Source organism: Gadus morhua, chromosome 23 (assembly GCF_902167405.1).
Source record: "Gadus morhua chromosome 23, gadMor3.0, whole genome shotgun sequence".
Lineage (NCBI taxonomy): Eukaryota > Metazoa > Chordata > Actinopteri > Gadiformes > Gadidae > Gadus > Gadus morhua.
The window spans coordinates 10,698,385-10,716,446 of record NC_044070.1 but is presented as its reverse complement, the minus strand read 5'-3'; the positions used below and the strand labels follow the sequence as shown (position 1 = coordinate 10,716,446).

The 18,062-nt window shown below is 45.2% G+C and overlaps 1 protein-coding gene across 1 annotated transcript; it reads left to right on the top strand.

The window, feature by feature from the left end:
- Window positions 1–148: 148 nt before the first annotated feature.
- Window positions 149–12,754, top strand: emilin2b (elastin microfibril interfacer 2b). Its single transcript, XM_030348779.1, has 9 exons — window positions 149–687; window positions 875–1,000; window positions 1,901–2,055; window positions 2,413–4,245; window positions 9,465–9,713; window positions 9,918–9,971; window positions 10,272–10,322; window positions 11,094–11,210; window positions 11,390–12,754. Exons 1-9 carry the CDS (start codon window positions 530–532, stop codon window positions 11,725–11,727), a joined length of 3,081 nt encoding a protein of 1,026 aa, XP_030204639.1. The 5' UTR covers window positions 149–529; the 3' UTR covers window positions 11,728–12,754.
- The last annotated feature ends 5,308 nt before the right edge of the window (window positions 12,755–18,062 follow it).

Here is an 18,062-nt window from a genome sequence, read left to right as displayed (position 1 = left end):
GTTGCTTGATTTCAATTGTGGAACTTTTTCCATCACATTTAAATGTTATTATTTCAGGGGAAACCATTTCCATCTTCACTTAAGAGAGGAATACAGATTTATACACGGGCAATCTAAAAGCCCTTTCTCTGCATAAACCATCATCACAAAAAAATCCACTGAACGGCATCATTTTGGCTCTGTAACGAACGAGCATTCAGTATTTGACAGAATACACTACAAAAAGACTTCAGCAGCCCCAGCCAGCTCTGGTGTTTAGATGTAGAATGAACGTCTAAAATAATGGCTGGTGTTGTGGAGTAGGGAGAGGAGCCGTGGGGGGGAGGTGACTCCTATCAGGGGTTTGGTTTCCGATGGAAAACGGAAAAAGGCATCTTGTCAGTCTGGTAGTGAGGCCCCGACGTCACAGCACAGAGACTCTGGTCCGGGGTTGTTTCTATACTGGAAACTGAACGCAAAGCCACGGGCACGAGCGAGGACCTTATTCTACTTTCTCTGTTAGATAATAACCAATCGATTTCAGGCAACGATGAATCATCTCACTCGTTCACCTGGGTTAATTAAATATCTCCCTATTTACTTGGGCCTATTCATCATTACTTTCTCAGTTATTTGTGCAACGCCGTTTCAGTACAACATGTTTCAAGGGAGCGCTTATTCTGGAGGGGAGCCTCGACAGAGAAACAAGTGAGTTGTTCTACTTATTATGTTACCATGTATACTCCTATTGTAAGTCTTTTAAAATTGAAAGTGTTAGTGCCATTTCAAATTGGCGGAAAAAAAAAAAGTTGCGCGACAGAACGATCCTTGGCAGGACTGCAAAATTAGACCGGGAGTTCTACTCATCAACTTCCAACTGACCTTATCTCTACAGAAACTGGTGCGCTCATGTCGTGCACAAGAACGTGAGCGGTGCGGTGCTGAGTGGGACGGAGGTGTTCGTCCAGCCGGAGCACAGGCCGTGCCCGGGGAGGTACCCGGACTGCGCTCAACAGCAAGGGTAAATTTCCGTTCAATTAAGCTGTACCCTTCAGTTGACTTTTCTTCTCATCCGAGACAACAATTTCCTTTCGTTAATCCGTTTCAGGTTGTCTTGTTAGTGAGAGAATTGATTCCTCACTTATTATTTACTTGGGCTTAGAAGTTGGCACTTCGGCGTGGGTTGAAATTTGGGTTTGGTTCATTGCTGTTCTATTTTAGGAATCAATTCAGTCTCAAGATTGTAGTTGGATTTGGAATGATAAACGGTTTTCAGTTTCCATCATTGGCAATTTGGACACATCCTGCAGATCAAACCATCGCTGCGTTAAAATAACAATACATTTTAATTTTTTATTCACTTTTCATCAACTTAATGACCTCAAGGTGCTTTTCTAAAAAGATGGGTTTTTAGGCCCTTTTTAATAGAATCCACAGTCTGTGGGGCCCTTAGATGGTGAGGGAGAGCATTCCACAGACTTCGTGCAGCTGAGCAGAAGGCGCGTTATGCGATGGCTCGGGACACTCTAAGGAGAGTCATCCTATCCTATAAGAATCCTATACATAAATCACGCAAAATTCTAGCCAACCCTTCTTGCGGTCATTTTTGATTTCCCGACGAGAGAAAATAGATCCACTGTCAATCGAGTGACTTAATGATGGTGACTAGTCCAAATTTGGCGAGATGGAAGATTTGAAACTTTATATCTGTAGTAAAGCCTCTTAATATTAATATATACTTAATATTAACAGGCAAAGTCGGACGAATAAGTTCTTTAACATCTGACCAAATCTTCATGATCTATTCCTACATTAATAAATGAATGAATTACATGTACCACGTGGATATTTTACATTGTGTGCATTGTACGTTGTAACTATACACTGTATTGACTATCACACGATTTGATGTGACGTTCAGCCAGCGGAGACACTTCCGGCCGACCTACAAGATCGGCTACAGGCAGCTGACAGAGCTGGAGTGGAGGTGTTGTCCAGGTTACCAGGGTTACGACTGCAGCGAGCCGAAGGGTGGATCTCCACGGCAACCCCCGGCCGCCCCCTACCGAGCCCCCGGTAACAGATCCTATCATGTTATGCATTATTTTTTTTATCTTTTATCTTACTGTGTACTGCTGTTCAGTCATTTATACACAGTGATGGTTTACAAATACATGTCATGAAGGAGCAGGTAGGTGTAAGAGGGCATCTTGTTCAAGGACTGTGGACACTGGGGTTCGAACCCCATGTAACAATCCTTGGAAAAAAACATAATTTTTTTCCAAAAATGTTTCAAATATATCCTAAATAATTTGATGATATAAAATCAGACTCAACTTATTGTGTTTTCACTATAGTACAACAGCATGCCGTTGATATCCAGAAGTGCAGAATCAAAGTGCACAAGTCATCCATGTCCTCTCTTGTCCCCAGCGGACCGGGACCAGCCTCGGGTGGGGGGGCAGCAGCCCCACTCTTGGGGGTGGCAGGCTGAGCCCCAGAGGGGTCGGGGGGCCCAGGAGAGCCCCTCCACGCTGCAGCGCATGGAGGAGGACATCCAGCGTCTGTCCCAGATGGTGCTGGACATGCAGGCGGCCATGACGGACATGAGCTCGGGTCTGCGTCTGGGCCTCCAGGAGGACGCCAGCAAGATGCTGGTGACGCTGCTCCATGAGCGGCGCCCGCCGAGTGGCGCCCGGGGCGGGGACACCGAGATGTTCCAGCTGCAGGGGCTCTCCCTGGAGCACGACCCGTCGCACGAGGACGAGGTGCTGGGCAGGATCAACCAGGTGGTGGACACGCTGGAGACCAAGAGCAACGCCCTGGACGAGCTCCAGGGGCGGGTGGACCACCACGACGGGCAGCTTCGTCTGCTGATGGAGGTCTCGCAGGGCTCCCCGGCCACTCCCCCCTTATCCGCTTCGTCTTCTTCGTCCTCTTCGTCTTCTTCGTGTTGCGTGGGCGGAGACACGACCCTGCGAGCCTACGTGGACGAGAAGCTCGGAGCTCTGAGGGATGAGCTGATGGAGGGCATGGAGATAAAGATGTCCGACCTGAAGAACTCCTGTGACTATAAGATGATGTCGGTCCAGGGAGAGTCGGAGGCACAGGAGGACAACTACCTCAGCCTGGCCGAGCTCATGGACTCCAAGGAGTCGGACCTCCGCAAAGAGATCCTGGACGTCAGAACCAAGTTGGAAGTGTTGGAGAGCAAAAAGGTTGTTGTAGGTGTTTCTGTTCCAGACATCCACGCTGTTCTGGCCCGGTTGGGAAACGTTGAGCTCCGTCTGAACCTGTCCGAGAAGAACATGGAGGCTCAGAGCCTCTTAGGGGAGCAGAAGCTTGGAAAACAAGCGGAGCAGGGATGTGAAGATCTGAGGAGAACTTTGGAGGACAAGATAACTTTTGTGGAGGACAGAATCTCCTCTCTCGAGGAGAAGGAAGACGAACATCTTAACTCCCAGTCTGGGATTGCAGAAGCACAAGGTCTCGTTGCTCTTCAGAGCGAGATGAACTCTCAAAGAAACTCCGTCAACATATTGGAGGGGAGACTGGACACCATAGACAGGTTGTATTCAAAAGAGTGCAACAAGTGCAAACCAACGTTTGTAGCGAACACTGAACGAGAACAAGACCAAACTCTGAGCTCCAGGAATGAGGTTGACCCCTCCCAAAATAGTGTCAACGGCCAATCGGCTTCCACGGAGCAAGGGGTTCTGAGACGCCTGTCCAATGACAGCCGGAGCAGCCTTGAGGACCCCTGGAGTGTACTGGGTTTCGTGCAAGCCCGGCTGGAGAGGTTGGAGGGCTCCATGTCAAATGTGGACAGCTCTGTTCTTCGACACTCCCAGGAGCTCCAGGACCTCAACGCCACCTGCACCCAGGCCAGCAGAGGACCAGCCAAGGACCAGCTGGAGATCTGGGCCAGGCTGGAAGAGCTCCGCAGGGAGGTGAGGACCAAGGCCGATGACTGCCAGGTCCAAACCCGAGACGTGGGCCGGGAGGTAGCCGGTGTGGAAGAGCGCATTGGGAGTCTACAGAAGGTGTGCGACAAGCTGGACCCGATGTCTGGCTACCTGCAGGAGATCGAGGAGGCTCTGAACAAAAACGTGAGCGGCTTGTGGACGAGTGTCAGCCAGCTAAACGGGACCCTGAGAGCTCAGGGCCGGGGCATCGCCCAGCTTAGAGGAACCCTTCAGGACCTCCAGGACCAGGCGTCTGTTGGGTCCGAAGACCTCCTCACAGGCGGTACCCGGGTTACCACAGGTAAACATCCCCATTGGTATTAAACACCACCCTTTAACACCTTCATTCATCAGAGCAGCAGCTCACCTATAACGCATTTCACCGATCAGAAAAAGGTTCTAGGGCTCCGGGTTCAGAAAATACTAGTTCTGCCTTCACAAGATGGGTAGAGCGAAAATCTGGCAGGACAGTAGTCAAGATGAATACTTTTTTAGTCATTTAGAAGAACAGTGAATTCAGCTATACATTTAATTAAGGACCAAGTAGGGCATGTTTTCCAAACCCAGAATGTTAACAACTAGCCTGTCTTGAGATAATGTGCAATACTGAGGTAGTTGACTGAAAATCTTTGGATGGACCTAAGCTTTCTGAATAGGAAGTTCCATCCCTGTTCGCACCATGAGAACATGCTTACACTATATGATGTCGGTCGGGTAAGTAAGCCAGCCAAATATAACACAGATGGGACTCTTCTACTGCTACTCATATACCAACATTGAAGATTTATGTCCACTACGCCCAAACGTGATTCATCCCCGCTACCAAATCACCCGGTGAAATGTTTCCCTTGTGATTCAGCACTTCAACGTTCAGTGGTTTAAAACCAATTATATTTCTTCATCATATAAAGTTATGATCGGTTTTTCACAGTAATAAATTCAACGTTATAGATGTTATAGATGAACAAAACTTAGAAGTTATGATTGTTGGTAACGGTAGGTGTAAGCAGAGTAAACCATTCCGGATGTCACGTTATTGAAAAACAATGTCGGCCTACAACTGGAGAGATGACAGAACTGAGGCCAACACCTGCATCGTCACGGAGGGCTTTGTTTCTGCGAGCCGTCGCAAACCATAAATGGCGTCATCGCGGCCCTTGTGCAGAGTTCATACCGCTCTTTGTTACGGGTCGCTCTGAAAGGCTGTAGCTCCGCACGGAGAGCGAGGGAACTGTTTGGGCTAAACGCCAAACTTAAATACCCTTGCCTTGGGTAGACTGTCAGCGCACTGGAACTATGCATCCAGCGACTTTGTATAATGCCCGCTCATGTTTGGCTATAGCTTTGTGCATTAGTCTTAGCGGCGTGTATAAGCGGTTGCGTCGTGTTTAGCATCGACAGCGTGTATTAGCGTTAGCGTGAGAGCGAGCTGGATCTCTTTGCAGCAATGCCCTGGCTCCCGGTAGGCGGGCCTGATGAAACACACATGCTGCTAGTTTTAATAAGCGACCTGATGCTGTTGAGCAATGTGTTGGCTCCCCCCCCCCTGTTTCCCCTGCTTGGCTGTCGGTACGATGCTGGCTCGTCTCTCTCAGCATGAGCACACACACAAATTGCTCGGTGGGGGTCAGTGTTAAGTTGTGGGTTGCGTGTGTGTGTTTCCGTGTCGCTGGTGAGTTGCGTCGCCTGGGAGATGGTGGTTGCACGGGTACTGTACTACAGCCCACCCCCCTCCCCCCCAAAACGAGCTACACACCCATGGTGAGTGGAAAGGTTTCCACCCCCTGGTCGGTCGGGGTTAGTCACACTGCTGTCACCGGGAGATGAGTCACCGGTCATCCCCAAAGGACAGAGTTACTCATTCCTTTTTATTATTTTCTTTTATTATTTTTTTATCCTTTTTATTGTGGCCAATCTCATCACTGCCCTATTTAGAACTGATCCAATAGCCTATTTTTACTACAGAATGTACTTTCCGTTACAGAGCACTATACGCCCAAACGGCTTCTGATATCGACCAACAGCTGCTCATCTTGTATCCTCTGCTGACCAACTCTGTTTCCATTGTCTCTGCTTATCTACTCTTGAGTTGAAAACCTTCCTGGGGGGGAAGGCAGGGATGAGATGAGGGGCCGCGGGTTACTGATGGGGTCTCCCACATGGCTGCTCCACAGCTTTCCTGGTGTGACATCATCTGCTGTCTCATCCAATCTGTTTCCTCCGCCGTTGTCATAGTGACCCCTGCTGTGGTGGTTCCAAGGGTTCTTGAGGTCTGATGACTCGTATTCTCCAACCCTCCCTCCATAAACACGGCCTGCTCGGATGTAAGGGTCAATAGATCAGTACACACACAACCCTACTTGGCCCGACTGTAGCGATGAAAGAGTGTGTGTTAGCTGGATGGATGTGAGGCCCAGAGTCGCTGGGGCACAGCCCAACCCTATTACGGCTCATCTGGGGGGTCAACTTCCCAAGTTCTGGTCCAGACCCTGCCAGCTGGAATAGGCTCCCAGTATCATCTAGCCCATCTGGGGTTCCCTCTGTGGAAACCAGCCAAGACTTAATGCATCCCCATTATTCCGATGAGTTCCCAAAATACAACCAATTTTCTTTCTTCCTGCCAGAGTAGCAACCTCTCCCTCTGGTGGGACATCACTATTACATTATATTTACCATCGTCATGGAGCATATGCCTTCATCCAAATGGACTGACTGACTGTTCAAGTGAGTTCAGAATACAGGCCATTAAGGAGCAGGTAGGGGCTAAATAGTACAGACAGGCCATTAAGGAGCAGGTAGGCAGATTATTAAGGAGCAGGTAGGGGTTAAACAGTACAGAGACAGGTCATTAAGGAGCAGGTAGGGGTTAGACAGTACAGAGACAGGTCATTAAGGAGCAGGTAGGGGTTAGGGCATTTTGTTCAAGGATGCCTACAGGACGACTGAGGATAATTGGGTTTCAACAAAGAACCTTCAGAAGGGAGTAAAACACCCTCACCACTAAACTAGACTACCTTCCTACCAAGCCCATGATAATCCCTCTGCTGGTCCTAAAGCTTGTCCCACTGCAATCAAACCTTCACATCCCCTGAGATCTGAGAGCTTCATCACCCAGCTCTGGGCGAGGGAGGGAGGGGAGGGAGGGGGAGGGACGGACCCTTGGGGAGATCAGAGAGGGTCCTGGGACGTGTCGGGACCTGATCCAAACCCATGAGATGACCGCTCCAGCACAACTCAAGCTGTGGTCTAGGGTCTCGCCTTCAGAAACTCTGACGAGCCCGGATGTTTAGCTCACGATTGGCTGGTCCAAACCCATGCGACGATGTCTCCAGCAACACCCAACCTGTGGTCTACGGTCTCGCCTGCAGAAACTCTGAAGGCGTCTATGTTTTGGTACTTGAGGTTGAAAATGACTGGTTTAAACATTTAGATGTTGAGTTTAGTTTAAGCCAGTTTTGTTTAGTTCATTTCTTGTTTGTTTAGTTTGTTATGTTTGGTGAACTTCAATGTACTGAGTAGTTCAGTGTAGCGGGCGCAGAACTGGTTTGGAACAAGCAACTTGGAACGTTTTATTGCACTCTGCGTTAATCATCAGACACACACACACACACACACACACACACACACACACACACACACACACACACACACACACACACACACACACACACACACACACACACACACACACATCCAACACACACAAATATACACTCCAAACACACACATATGTAAGTGAAGCCAAATGATTTCCTTGTTTACTGCTACAGTGCCCTCGGCTCTGGAGGGCTTTCAATTACTTTGATCAAAGCCCCGTCTGCACAAAATACCTTGGCTACACACACACACACACAAACACACACACACACACACACACACACACACACACACACACACACACACACACACACACACACACACACACACACACACACACACACACACAAAACACATGTCGACCCTCCCTGCGTGGTTAACGGTCCCTAAACTGTTCTACTGTCCACTTTAGAGCTAATGGGCCGCCTACCGCAGGGTTTATAGGAGCTAGCTGGGAGGCAGGGCGGGGTAGGAGGCTTTAGAGGGGTGGGTTTATAGGGGCTCGGTGGTGGTAGGGTGGGCTGGACGGATTGGGTGGTTATAGGGGCTGGCTGGTGGTAGGGTTGGCCAGACGGGTGGGGTGTTTATAGAGGCTGGCTGGTGGTAGGGTGGGTTAGATGGGTGGTGTATCTTGGTATAAGATATATATATATAAGAGGGGTGGTGGGGTTGTATAGGCCGGTTGGGGGTAGGGTGGGTTAGATGGCCGGTGTATCTTGGTATGCTGCTCACTTTAACAGGCAGTGTTTCCTTGTTCAGCATCAGAGGAAAGATAAGGTAATGTTTATTGTCCCGAGGGGAGAAGTGGTTTTGGATAGACATCGGCTTTAGACAATGTTCTGCCTTCAGACAGTAAAACAACAAAATGCACAAGTTATTTATGACTATTGCAATTAATAACATTGATGGTTATCAGTTGTGTGTGTGTGTGTGTGTGTTTGTGTGTGTGTGTGTGTGTGTGTGTGTGTGTGTGTGTGTGTGTGTGTGTGTGTGTGTGTGTGTGTGTGTGTGTGTGTGTGTGTGTGTGTGTGTGTGTGTGTGTGTTTTTGTCTTGGTCTATATTGCTTTATTTAAGACTCTTGAGGCCTGGGGGGAAGCTGGCCCCCTGGCTCCTGATAAGATTTTAAGATTCGGATTGGTCAGCTGTCCTTCACAGGAATGTATGGCTACAGGGGACAACGTGTGTGTGTGTGTGTGTGTGTGTGTGTGTGTGTGTGTGTGTGTGTGTGTGTGTGTGTGTGTGTGTGTGTGTGTGTGTGTGTGTGTGTGTGTGTGTGTGTGTGTGTGTGTGTGTGTGTGTGTGTGTGTGTGTGATTTGAAGGACAATCACAACAATAATAGACAATTACATTTAGAATAATAGTCTAAGAAGATGAAAATAAATGGATGCATTTACAGATCTGAAATAAAAGTATATAGAGCAAAACCTCCGATGTTGTTGAAGGTAGTACTAGATAAGCGGTGGTAGAGAACTAGAAGTTGGTCCTAGATATGTGGTGATGGATATAAACTAGAAGTTAGTTCTAGATGTGTGGTGTAGAACTAGACACTGCTTCACATTGCTGGGTTTGAACCCTGGGAACAGAGCGCCGGTCTCTGATGTCCTGAGGGCTGTAGAGAGAGGGAGGGACCAGAGGATCATTCGGGAGCTAATTGGAGATGATCAGTAGGCCGCCATGATTAGAAGGTAGGAGGAGGAGGTGGAGGAGGAGGTGGAGGAGGTTCCCCTCGGAAGGTTCCCAGGGGACTTCCCCTCCTAACCCTCTCGTTAGAGCAGTCACAAACAGGTGAGGAGAGAGGCGAGGGGGGCGGCTACATCATTATATTTTAACATTATATTATTATCTGTGACAGGTCATTTATAGAAATGTGCTGAGTGAATATTTCCCTCAGAAGTTAAATAAAACTCCTCTTCTCTTTCAGGTGGAGGGGCGGGTGTTGGGGTTATGCCCACTCTCGCCCCCACCCCCTCCAAAGACTCCGCCCCTCCTAAGGTCAGGGGCGTGGCAGTAGGGGGCGTGGCTATGGGTGGCATGGAGAAGGAGAGCGTGGCCGGGCCCCGGGTGGTTGAAACGGGCCAGGCAGGACCCCCGGGGACCAAGGTGGCCTCCCGGCCCGTCCTGGGGGCCAACGGCAGCATGGCCACCGTGCACGGATACGCCGGAGCCCCTGGTGAGACGCGGGCACACACACACACACACACACACACACACACACACACACACACACACACACACACACACACACACACACACACACACACACACGGACAAGCACCCATACCATCATCTACACTTTGTGTCCACAGGGTTATTGTCATTTTTCTGTTCTATTACGTCCTTATTTCTTACTTTGTTCCTTCTCATCACACCACAGCATCCCCGTCCGAAGACAGTGTCTCGGTTAAGATTGACATGCCCCCCCGGCCAGGTGAGACCCCCAGAGATCTCTAAAAACACCCTCTCTGTTAAACCCCTTCTCCCTCTACCGATGCATGCAAAGATACATGAACATCTCTCTGTCGCTACAGATTATCAACTTGTTCTCTCTCTCTACAAATGTATCAACGTGTGGTCTCTCTCTACAGATGTATCCAAGTGTATTCTCTCTCTCTACATATGTATAAATATGCTCTCTCTCTCTCTCTCTCTCTCGCTACAGATGTATAAACATGCTCTCTCTCTCTCTCTCTCTCTCTCTCTCTCTCTCTCTCTCTCTCTCTCTCTCTAGATACATACATGAGTCATACAGTACGCTTCCTGGAACCTGCTGGCCCTTCAGGTTGGATTTCCCTGATTCATATATTGTTCACTGATTGATACTTGCTGTGTTTGATTGGCAGGTTGTTATTCCTGGGGGAGGTGTAAATGAACGGTCTCTTTAGGATTTACAGGTTGCTCTCTTTGTGATCAATAGGTTCATTAGCAGTGTGACCTCTTTGGGATTAACAGGTTATTTACCAGATGCATAATCTGTGATTAACAGTTGTAATCCCTGGGGTTAACAAATCTTTTGGATTAGGACATTTAACAGGTATAATGTATGTAGGATTAACAGGTTAATTAACAGGTTATCTATTTGAGTAATGTGATAACATGTACGGGATTTATAGGTTAACTATCATGCTAAATTGAGTGGGATTGACAGGCAAATTAAAATGTAATCTCTGTGGGATAGGTAGGTTAGTTAACAGGTCATGGGAGTGATGTTAAAAATGTAATTACCAGGTCGTCCGTTTGGGAATTGCAGGTTAATCAACCCGTTTTTTTTGTGAGATTAACAGGTTATTTAACAGGTGATCTAAATGAGATTTACAGGTTATTTAACAGGTGATCTAAATGAGATTTACAGGTTATTTAACAGGTTATCTGAGTGAGATTAATAGGTTATTTAACAGGTGATCTGAGTGAGATTGACAGGTTATTGAACAGATGTTCTGAGTGAGATTAACAGGTTAATAAACAGGTGATCTGAGTGAGATTAACAGGTTAATTAACAGGTGATCTGAGTGAGATTAAAATGTTAATTAACAGGTCATCTGTGTGTTTCCAGGGGTGAAGGTGTGTTTCTCAGCAGGGTTTAGCCTCCCCTCCTTCCCTGGGGAGGTTGGGATCATCCGCTTCAACAAGGTCTTGGTCAATGACGGAGGACACTATAACCCCCTTAAAGGTATCTCCCGTTTAGCGTCACCACAACACACTGACATAGATGTTGTTCATTGGACTTTCGTTCCATCTGAGCCTTCATCTACCTCGGTCTTTGAGACTGCTACAGATTGAAACTGATTTAATCTGACTGTGAGGTAAACCTATGTGCAACACCTCACCATGCCCCTCCCCCTCTTCAAGGTGTGTTTACTGCACCGCTGGACGGCCGCTACCAGCTGAGTGGCGTGCTGACCGCCCAGCGAGGGGCGACTGTGGAGGCGGTGCTCTCTGTGGCCAATCGCAGCATCCAGAAGCTTTACACGGCGGGATCTCCTTCGGGGGCCCCGGTGGAGGGGCCCCGGGGCCCGTGTGAGTGTGGGGGCGCCGTGGCGACCCTGAACCTGGTGCTCAGCCTGAAGCGTGGAGACCAGGTGGGGCTGGTGATGACCACGGGGAAGCTCGCCGTCTCAACCTCGTCGGAATTCCTGTCCACGTTCAGCGCCGTGCTTCTCTACCCCTCCCCCGCCAACCTCAGATAACCCCGCCCCCATGCCCTCAGATAACCCCGCCCCCATGCCCTCAGATAACCCCGCCCCCATGCCCTCAGATAACCCCGCCCCCATGCCCTCAGATAACCCCACCCCATGCCCTCAGATAAGCCCGCCCCCCTATTCACAAATAAACCCTTCCCTCAGACAGCTCTGCTCACTTTTTCAGATGGTGCCTAAATAATAGACCATGACAAACAAAAACTCTTTAAAGGAATGAGAGGTGATGATGGTGACTTGGGAAGATATATGGAAAAATATGATTTTAATTTAGCAGTTTGTTTTTTGCATTAATTGTTTTATTGTTTACTCTTTGCTTTGTTTATAGGTCCCAATGTATAATTATTTGTTTTTATTCAGGCGTTGTAATTTTGCCTTTTGTATTCATTAAAGGTGCAACGTTTAAGATAATTTGTTTAAAACATATAAAACTGCTAAAATTGAACTACTCTCAACAGAATTTGAAGAAAAAAACGTTTTGACACAGTGTCAAAGACGTATATGTATTGTGTTGGAGAGATTTTAACTTAAGTTTGCAAATAGCCCAACTTGCGCCGGCAGGGACGCGGGAAGTCATTCCGAGGGGGGGGGTGCTGAGAGAGAGTCTGTATAATGACGTCATAATAAATGCTGCGCAACATCCATTGTTTACAGAGACGAGATGACGGGTGACGTCACATTCAGGGCTCCGCTCTGATAAACACTCTACTGGCGTGTAAAAAGAGTTCTGCCAACTAATGTGTAACAAATGTGGAAATTAGAGTCAACTCGGCTGATACTGTGCTGAATTTCACACACTAAGAACATGCCGAAAAGCTGTTGCTTGTCGGCAACAGCTGTGGATTATACACAGCGTTATAACAAGGATTCCGGAGGTTATTTCTAAAGATTTACAAAGGAAAGTGACAATAAAAGAAAGCCTTCATTTTCATCCAGAGTTACGAGTTGTCTGATATGAGGAAAGGGACGGTTTCCCCGTCAAGTGAACCGTCCATCTTTGCTCTTTTTTTGCCAACCAGTTTACGTGCGGGATTCCAGAATCAAAACGATAACATTCAACGTGTCTATTAATATGGCAGCAACATTTTACACCGTTTTAGAATATTCACTACAACTATGCTGACTTTACATGCTTATGTAAAGTCAGCATAGTACCATATTCAGCTATCGACAGTTCTGCGTTGTGCGTCATAGCCTACACCAGCCTACGCAGACAATGTTCTAAATAAAATGAAATGATAATATGATAAATATCATAAAAAGGGTGGATGTCAATAATGTAATGAAAAATCATGTTGTATGATAAAATTATGCCATTTTTTTTTCAATATTTATCAATTAAAACATAGGGGGTAACACTGTCGTTTTTATCAAAAGAAAAATAATGTCATGTATATCCTCTTTATTGATGATTGATTATTGTGTATTGTCATCGCCTCAGTGGTTCAGTGGAGTGCACTCTGCCTAACCCACTGGAGACCGCGGCTCAATTTCTGTGGAAAACACAATATCTTTAATTTTAAACGTAATGCTCTCATGTCTATAACATATATATACGTCTATATGTCTATCATATATAACCACAGACATATTTGAATTGCAAATCTCAGTGGGAAGTGGAGAGAGCTGTGAGCTAACCCGCTGGAGACCGGGGTTCAAGTCTGGTTGATGTCCTCTGTTGGAAGACTCTTATCTCTAATTCATGCGATATAAAAGTCAACTCTAACCATTGTGTTGACTTTTTCGGTGTCTCGATGGTGCATTGATACGTTCGGAGGTTAACACTCTAAACAGCTCAGGTTCAGATCCCAGCAAAAACGTCGAGAGGGGTACCACTGTTGTTTTTTATTGGTCAACATGGAAAAAACATGAGGGGTAACTCTGTCGTTTTTTATCGGCCGTCATGAAATAAACATAAGGGGTAACACTGTCGATATTTATCAAATAAAACATAGGGGGTAACACTGTTGTTTTTCTTTGGTCGTCATGAAAAAAAACACAAGGGGCAATACTGTCGTTTTTTATTGGTCTTCATGAGAAAAAACACAAATGGTGTAGCACTGTTGTTTCTTTTGGTCGCCAGGAAAAAAAACATAAGGGATAACACTGTCGTTTTTTATTGGTCTTCATGAAAAAAAACATAAGGGGTAACACTGTTGTTTTTTATTGGTCGTCATGAAATAAAATATAAGGGGTAACACTGTCGTTTTTTATTGGTCTTCATTAAAAAAAACATAAGGGAAATAATAGAAATACACACATACATTTTAATGTCATCTATACCCTCTTTATTGATGTTTGATTATTATGTAGTGTCATCGCCTCAGTGGAGTGCACTCTGCCTAACCCCCTGGAGACCGGGGTTCAAGTCCGGTTGATGTCTTCTGTTTGAAGACTCTTATCTCTAATTCATGCGATATAAAAGTCAACTCTAACCATTGTGTTGAATTTTTCGGTGTCTTGATGGTGCATTGATAAGTTCGGAGGTTAATACTCTAAACAGCCCAGGTTCGGATCCCAGCAAAAATGTCGAGAGGGGTACCACTGTTGTTTTTTATTGGTCAACATGGAAAAAACATGAGGGGTAACTCTGTCGTTTTTTATCGGCCGTCATGAAATAAACATAAGGGGTAACACTGTCGATATTTATCAAATAAAACATAGGGGGTAACACTGTTGTTTTTCTTTGGTCGTCATGAAAAAAAACACAAGGGGTAACACTGTTGTTTTTTATTGGTCGTCATGAAAAAAAACATAAGGGGCAACACTGTCGTTTTTTATTGGTCGTCATGAAAAAAAACAAGGGAAATAATAGAAATACACACATACATTTTAATGTCATGTATATCCTCTTTATTGATGATTGATAACTCTATATTAGCATCGCCTCAGTGGTGCAGTGGCGTGCACTCTGGCTAACCCCATGGAGACCCAGGTTCAAGTCCGGTTGATGTCCTCTGTTGGAACACTCAAATTTCTATTTCATTCGAATTATAAAATCAAGTATAACCATTGTATTGGTCGTCATGAAAAAAAACGTAAGGGTTAACACTGTTGTTATTTATTGGTCATCATGAAAAAAAACACAAGGGGTAACACTGTCGTTTTTATCAAATGAAACATGAGGGGTAACACTGTCGTTTTTATCAAATGAAACATGAGGGGTGACACTGTCGTTTTTCTTTGGTCGACATAAGAAAAACCATAAGGGGTAACACTGTTGTTTTTCTTTGGTCATCATGAAAAAAAACATAACATGATGTCCACTGTTGGAACACTCTTATTTCCATTTCATGCGAATTATAAAGTCATAACCATTGTGATGATTTTATACGGTGTTGTGATGGTGCATTGATAAGTTCGGAGGTTAACACTCTAATCAGCACAGGTTCGGATCCCTTTATGAAATAAAACATGGGAGGTAACACTGTTGTTTTTCCTTGGTCATCATGAAAAAAAACATAAGGGGTAACACTGTTGTTTTTTATTGGTCGTCATGAAAAAAAACATAAGGGGTAACACTGTTGTTTTTTATTGGTCGTCATGAAAAAAAACATAAGGGGTAACACTGTCGTTTTTTATTGGTCGTCATGAAAAAAAACATAAGGGGTAACACGGCCGTTTTTTATTGGTCGTCATGAAAAAAAACATAAGGGGTTACACTGTCGTTTTTTATTGGTCGTCATGACAAAAAACATAAGGGGTAACACTGTTGTTTTTCTTTGGTCGTCATGAAAAAAACCATAAGGGGTAACACGGTCGTTTTTTATTGGTCGTCATGAAAAAAAACATAAGGGGTAACACTGTTGTTTTTAATTGGTCGTCATGAAAAAAAACATAAGGGGTAACACTATCGTTTTTTATTGGTCGTCATGAAAAAAACATAAGGGAAATAATAGAAATACACACATACATTTTAATGTCATGAATATCCTCTTTATTGATGTTTGATTATTCTGTATACTCATCGCCTCAGTGGTGCAGTGGAGTGCACTCTGCCTAACCCCCTGGAGACCGGGGTTCAAGTCCGGTTGATGTCCACTGTTGGAACCCTCTTATTTCTATTTCATGCGAATTATAAAGTCACGTATAACCATTGTGATGATTTTATACGGTGTTGTGATGGTGCATTGATAAGTTCGGAGGTTAACATTCTAATCAGCACAGGTTCGGATCCCTTTATCAAATAAAACATAGGAGGTAACACTGTTGTTTTTCCTTGGTCATCATGAAAAACAACACAAGGGGTAACACTGTCGTTTTTATCAAATGAAACATGAGGGGTAACACTGTCGTTTTTCTTTGGTCGTCATAAGAAAAACCATAAGGGGTAACACGGTTGTTTTTTATTGGTCGTCATGAAAAAAACATAAGGGGTAACACTGTTGTTTTTTATTGGTCGTCATGAAAGAAAACATAAGGGGTAACACTGTTGTTTTTTATTGGTCGTCATGAAAAAAAACATAAGGGGTAACACTGTCGTTTTTATCAAATGAAACATGAGGGGTGACACTGTCGTTTTTTATTGGTCGTCATGAAAAAAAACATAAGGGGTAACACGGTCATTTTTTATTGGTCGTCATGAAAAAAAACATAAGGGGTAACACTGTCGTTTTTTATTGGTCGTCATGAAAAAAAACATAAGGGAAATAATAGAAATACACACATCGTTTTAATGTCATGTATATCCTCTTTATTGATGATTGATTATTCTGTATTCTCATCGCCTCAGTGGTGCAGTGGAGTGCACTCTGCCTAACCCCCTGGAGACCGGGGTTCAAGTCCGGTTGATGTCCACTGTTGGAACACTCTTATTTCTATTTCAAGCGAATTATAAAGTCAAGTATAACCATTGTGATGATTGAATTAGGTGTCGTGATGGTGCATTGATAAGTTCGTAGGTTAACACTCTAATCAGCACAGGTTTGGATCCCTGCAAAAACGTTGACTGGTGTACCTCAGTCTGTTTTTATTGGTCAACATGGAAAAAACATGAGGTGTAACTCATTCGTTGTTTTTTATCGGCCATCATGAAATAAACATAAGGGGGAACACTGTCGATCTTTATCAAATAAAACATAGGAGGTAACACTGTTTTTCCTTGGTCATCATGAAAAAAAACACAAGGGGTAACACTGTCGTTTTTATCAAATGAAACATAAGGGGTAACACTTTCGTTTTTCATCGGTCCTCATGAAAAAAAAAAAGGGGTAACACTGTCGATATTTATCCATTAAAACATAGGGAGTAACACTGTCGTTTTTATCAAATGAAACATGAGTGGTGACACTGTCATTTTTCTTTGGTCGTCATAAAAAAAAACATAAGGGGTAACACTGTCGTTTTTTATTGGTCGTCATGAAAAAAAACATAAGGGGTAACCCTGTCGATATTCATCTATTAAAACATAGGGGGTAACACTGTCGTTTTTATCAAATGAAACATGAGGGGTGACACTGTCGTTTTCTTTTGGTCGTCATGAAAAAAACAAAAGGGGTAACACTGTTCCTTTTTCTATTGGTCGTCATGAAAAAAAACATGGACCTTCTGCCGTAGCAGCACACCTCTCCCAAGTGGCCAAATTGGCCCGGCCTGGCCAGACTGGCCACACTCACACTGGCAGATTTGAGCACGGTTAGGTGCTAAAACGGCCACGGCCAGATGGCCTAGTGTGAGTGCACCTAAGTGTATGGCGACAACATGACCGTAATGCTGCGTTCGAGTATTCTCTGCGAACCGACTCGGATCTCGGATCTGACGCCACGCCACAACTTCAAGCGTTTTATTATTTCGCTCGGTCGTTGGAGGAAAACATGGACGCCACCCGGAAAGCTGTTATCGCGGTAGCATTGGAAGAGGACCAGGCGATCCAATATAAGTAGGCTATAGGCCATAGTCAAGTCAAGTCAAGTTTATTTATATAGCACATTTGTGGACCAAAGTGCTGTACACAAATACATATATTTGTGTACATAGGCAGAGATACGGACGCAGCAAGGTATTGCAGTAATACGAGTGATTGAAATTACCATTTAAACCACCAAAGAGGTCCAAGCACAATGAAAACAGTTCATACTTCAGGTCACAACGGGCGCAGCCATCTTCAATTCTGTCTCGGAATTTCGCTCGGTCACCACTGAGTTGAACCGAGATGGCGAGATCGCCGTCCGAGGAAAAGGGGCGTGTTTGTGCGTGTCACTAGGCAACGTCCTCGGACCTCCGAGACGGATGGATATTAAAACGCACCATAATTCTTTTAAGGAAACACAATGATATCTGTTCTTTGTCACTGGAAGTCATAGCTGGTTCCATTCTTAGACTTACTA

What these genes read in the sequence shown, in the direction of transcription:
- emilin2b (XM_030348779.1), top strand. Translation starts at nt 530, where the DNA reads ATGAATCATCTCACTCGTTCACCTGGGTTAATTAAATATCTCCCTATT. An exon ending in CGGTACCCGGGTTACCACAG is followed by an intron (nt 4,246 to 9,464) that starts GTAAACATCCCC and finishes CTTCTCTTTCAG; the next exon opens with GTGGAGGGGCGGGTGTTGGG. An exon ending in ACACTATAACCCCCTTAAAG is followed by an intron (nt 11,211 to 11,389) that starts GTATCTCCCGTT and finishes CCCCTCTTCAAG; the next exon opens with GTGTGTTTACTGCACCGCTG.